Here is a 3825-nt window from a genome sequence, read left to right as displayed (position 1 = left end):
TAATGCTACCACAGCGGAAATGATCCTGTCCTACATCATCAGTGTAGAACCGAGGACTTTGGGATTCCCATATTGTTACAGATCAGGATTTTACATTCTTACTTAAAGCACGCAGCACTATCCCATCTCCTTCAACGTTTCTGCAAACATTCGCCCAGGCCACGCTGCGCCCCTCGCACTTCACTTGTTTCCCCCGCCTTAAACTTCACCTTGCTCGCACCACCCACTCCTCCCCTCCACTTGACACCACACACGCCTCTTCCACGGCCCACGGGGGAACACCCGCTCGCACCCCGCCCGAACATCTCCCCCCGCCAAGACCCGCTCCAACGTTTTGTTCTGCGCTTGCGCGCTGCTCATCCTCCCCGGGAGCGGAGCTGGCGCACGGCCCTCGGGAGAACTTTCCCCCAATGGCGTCCGCCAACGGTTGACTCTCTTCCTCCTCCCCCCTCCCACTTCAGCGAGCGCCGAAGCCGCTCGGCCTTTTCCGTCTTTTTCCGACGGCCCCCTGTCTGCCTCAGCCAGCCTGGAATCTCAGCGGGGATTCTCAGACGAGGCAGAAGCCGGCGGCGGCGCCGGAAGATGGCGGTGGGGATGGGGAGGAGGCGGCGACGGGAGCAGCAGCCGCAGCCGCCCCGGGGCTGGGGAAGAGGGCAACGGGGCTTGCCGTGCAGACGAGGCTGAGGAAGGGGAACAACTCCGCCGCCGCCGCCGCGCGTCTTCTTCTCCGACCTCTTCTTGCAGCCTGTTGGGAGTCTCGGCCGACTCCCTTCTTCTCTGCCACCAGCGCGAGATGGACCTGGGCGCCGCGCTTGCCCCGGGAGGCAGCGGCGCTGTTGTGGGGGAGTCCTCCTCCTCCTCCTCCTCCTCGAGAGCTCTTGTTCCTGCTGGGGCCGCTGCCGCCCTGGAGCGCTGACTGGCGCCCGCCGCTTCCCGAGGGAGGAGGGCTGGCTGGGCGTGTGTGGCTCTCCCCTTCCTCCTCCGCCGCCGCGCGAAGGGGAGGTCTCGTTCGCTGCTGCTGGGCACCCCGCGCGGCCGTCCCCGGGGAAGAAGATGTCGGATACCAAGGTGAAAGTGGCCGTCCGAGTCCGGCCCATGAACAGGAGAGGTAAAACCGAGAAATGCGTTAAAAACCCGCGTGCATCCCTCCTGGCAGCCCTCGGCTGACCCCCGTCTCAACCCCTTTGGACACACCTTTTCCCTCCCTTCCCTCTTCCTTCTCCTCCTCCTCTATTGCTCTCAGCAGCAAATTGTTTGCAAAGTAGTCCGGGGATGGGAGAGAGCGAGTAAAGGGTTGCATGGCTCTTTGTGGGAACTTTTTGTTCTTTCTTTTAAAAAAACAACGAACAAGAAAGCCCCTCTGTTCCAGACTGTTGGAGGTTCAGGAACAACAGGGCGTGATCCGTTAAACGAGTTTAATTATTTAGCTCGAGAGAATCCGGAGGTTTCGGATAGAGTGCGGACTCCGTTTTGCAGGGAATTGGTCTGCAAACAGGACAGTTCGGTTCACCTTAGAGACCCACGAGAGGTTTTCGAGGCGTGAGCTTTCGAGAGTCAAAGTTCCCTTCCCTGGGTCTCTGAGGAGCTGTGACTCTCCAAAGTTTATGCCCCGCCCGAAGATCTTGTTGCTCTCTAAGGTGCTGCTGGATTCGAATCAAAGTGTTTTCGTTTTCTAATGCGATTGGTGCGGAGCTCTGAATAAATCCCGTTAGAAAGCTATCCATTAACAAGTCGTTTTCTGGCTTGTTGGGTGGGGAAGGTTCACTATCATGTCTCTCTGGGCGGGTTCTCCTTGGATAACCTCCCACCCCCCCACCCCCCATGGCTTTCCCCCTTTCCTTTGCCCCATGGAAGAAACTGGCAATATAAGATTCATATTCAAGATCAGTATGGTTCAGTTGCTCCTTCACGTTCAGTGTTTCGATGGCTTCTTTAACCAGTCAGTCACAGTAATGGTGATTAAAGAAGGGGTGAGAGCTCTTCTTCCCCCAACTTTTCCCATGAACAGTTTTGTGTGCAGTGTGGTTTTGTAATCTGCATTGTGAATTGAGGATATATAGTGGTAGTTTATTTTGAATTAATTCAAGCAGAATTCAAGGGTATGATCACACTTGTATGGCATTGACCCTTGCAGTTATACTGATCTCAATTCTGAAAGATACTTATGTATTCCCTGTGCTTCAGAAACATCTGTTTCACAATCAGTGGGGAATGTCTTATAATCTGTAGATCTCCAGGGTTTTTTTTTACTGTCTGTATTTTAGAGAGCAACACCCATATTACTTGATATGTTCCTCGTAGCAAATGGGAACTGTTTTCTAGACACAAGAAGAAACAAACAAACTGCTGTTGATGATGTGTGAAATGTAAGGGAATGTCCTGAAGTCCTCTGTTGCATTATATTCCAGAGCTGGACTTGAATACCAAGTGCATTGTGGAGATGGAAGGGAATCAAACAGTGCTGCATCCCCCGCCTTCAAACAAGCAGGGAGAAAACAGGTATAAAGGACAAATCCAAAACCTACATTCTGAGTTTGCATACGTAGAAATGTTTGTGCTTTTTGTTAAGGAAAGAACTGCAATTTCTATAACTTGGCTCAGCTGATGGGGAAAAAATTCCAGGACTTGATCCTTATCTTGTTCACAGGAGTGTAAGTGAATAATATTATCAATTAAGTCAGTGATTCTGCAATAGTCTAAGTATTGAATTGTACAGGCAAAGGTTACCTGTGGATTCCAGTTGAAAATGGAGTAATATTTTTATAAAACATTAAATTAGGAACATGTGAAATTAGAGCTGTTTATAGTTTGAGTAGTGTTACCCTGTGAATCATAGCATTATTGATCATGTGGCATTCAATCATGATTTCTGAGGGGAAAAATACTCTTGGGTTTTAGCCAGTTATGGAGACAGTCAGGTCTGTTTACTCAATTCTCATATTAGCATGTCACTTATCATATTAGTATGTCACTTAGATTTGTTATTCTGAGTTGATCTAATGACTAGAAAGTGTAGAAATAGTTTAACTAAATGACATTCATTTGTAGGGCCCTAAAAAAACCCTCGGAAACAATCCAAAATGCCAGTGTGCTGGATTATAAAAATAGACTCTTATCTTTGTTTCTTGTCAGAAGGGGAGGGTGTACAGAGACGTAGAAGGAAAAGTTATATTTCTGTCTAGTTTTTGTTGCCAGTTAATGGTAAGCAGTTGTTCCTATAACTGTGTTTTGTGAAGAAGTGAGCAGTAACTCATGAAAGCTCATGTTGTTGTTCAGTCGCACAGTCGAGTCCGACTCTTTGCGACCCCATGGACCAGATCATGCCAGGCCTTCCTGTTTTCCGCCGTCCTCTGAAGTTGGCTCAATTTCATGTTTGTTGCATCTATGACACTGTCTAACCATCTCATCCTTTGCCATCCCCGTCTTCTTTGACCTTAAATCTTTCCCAGCATCAGAGTCTTCTCCAGTGAGTTCTCCCTTCTCATTTGGTGCCCCCAAAGTATTTGAGCTTCAGTGTCATTATCTGGCCTTCCAGGGAACAGTCAGGGTTGATTACTTTTAGGATTGACTGATTTGATCTTCTTGCAGTCCAAGGGACTCTCGAGTCTTCCACTTTTGCGCTCTCCTCTTTTACTCTGAGCAAGAGGCTCTTTAGATCCTTTTCACTTTCAGCCATTAGAGTGGTATCATCTGCATATCTGAGGTTGTTGATCTTTTCCCCAGCAATCTTAATTCCCGCTTGTGATTCATCCAGGCCAGCATTTCGCATGATGTACTCTGCATATATATTAAATAAGCAAGGTGACAGTATACATCCTTGTCGTA

At 48.9% G+C, this 3825-nt stretch overlaps 1 protein-coding gene across 1 annotated transcript; it reads left to right on the top strand.

The window, feature by feature from the left end:
* The first annotated feature begins 666 nt into the window (after positions 1–666).
* Positions 667–2605, top strand: KIF13A (kinesin family member 13A). The gene is made up of 2 exons (XM_015407783.1): positions 667–1108; positions 2409–2605. Exons 1-2 carry the CDS (start codon positions 1054–1056, stop codon positions 2603–2605), a joined length of 252 nt encoding a protein of 83 aa, XP_015263269.1. The 5' UTR covers positions 667–1053.
* Positions 2606–3825: the final 1220 nt, after the last annotated feature.

Source organism: Gekko japonicus, unplaced genomic scaffold (genome assembly GCF_001447785.1).
Source record: "Gekko japonicus isolate JY-2015 unplaced genomic scaffold, Gekko_japonicus_V1.1 scaffold2796, whole genome shotgun sequence".
Taxonomy (NCBI): Eukaryota; Metazoa; Chordata; class Lepidosauria; order Squamata; family Gekkonidae; genus Gekko; species Gekko japonicus.
The sequence above is the reverse complement of the archived record's forward strand: the minus strand, read 5'-3'. Positions and strand labels throughout refer to the sequence as shown.

Coding starts and splice junctions, on each gene's coding strand:
- KIF13A (XM_015407783.1), top strand. CDS start 1,054: ATGTCGGATACCAAGGTGAAAGTGGCCGTCCGAGTCCGGCCCATGAAC. Junction 1,109..2,408: donor CCGGCCCATGAACAGGAGAG/GTAAAACCGAGA, acceptor ATTATATTCCAG/AGCTGGACTTGAATACCAAG.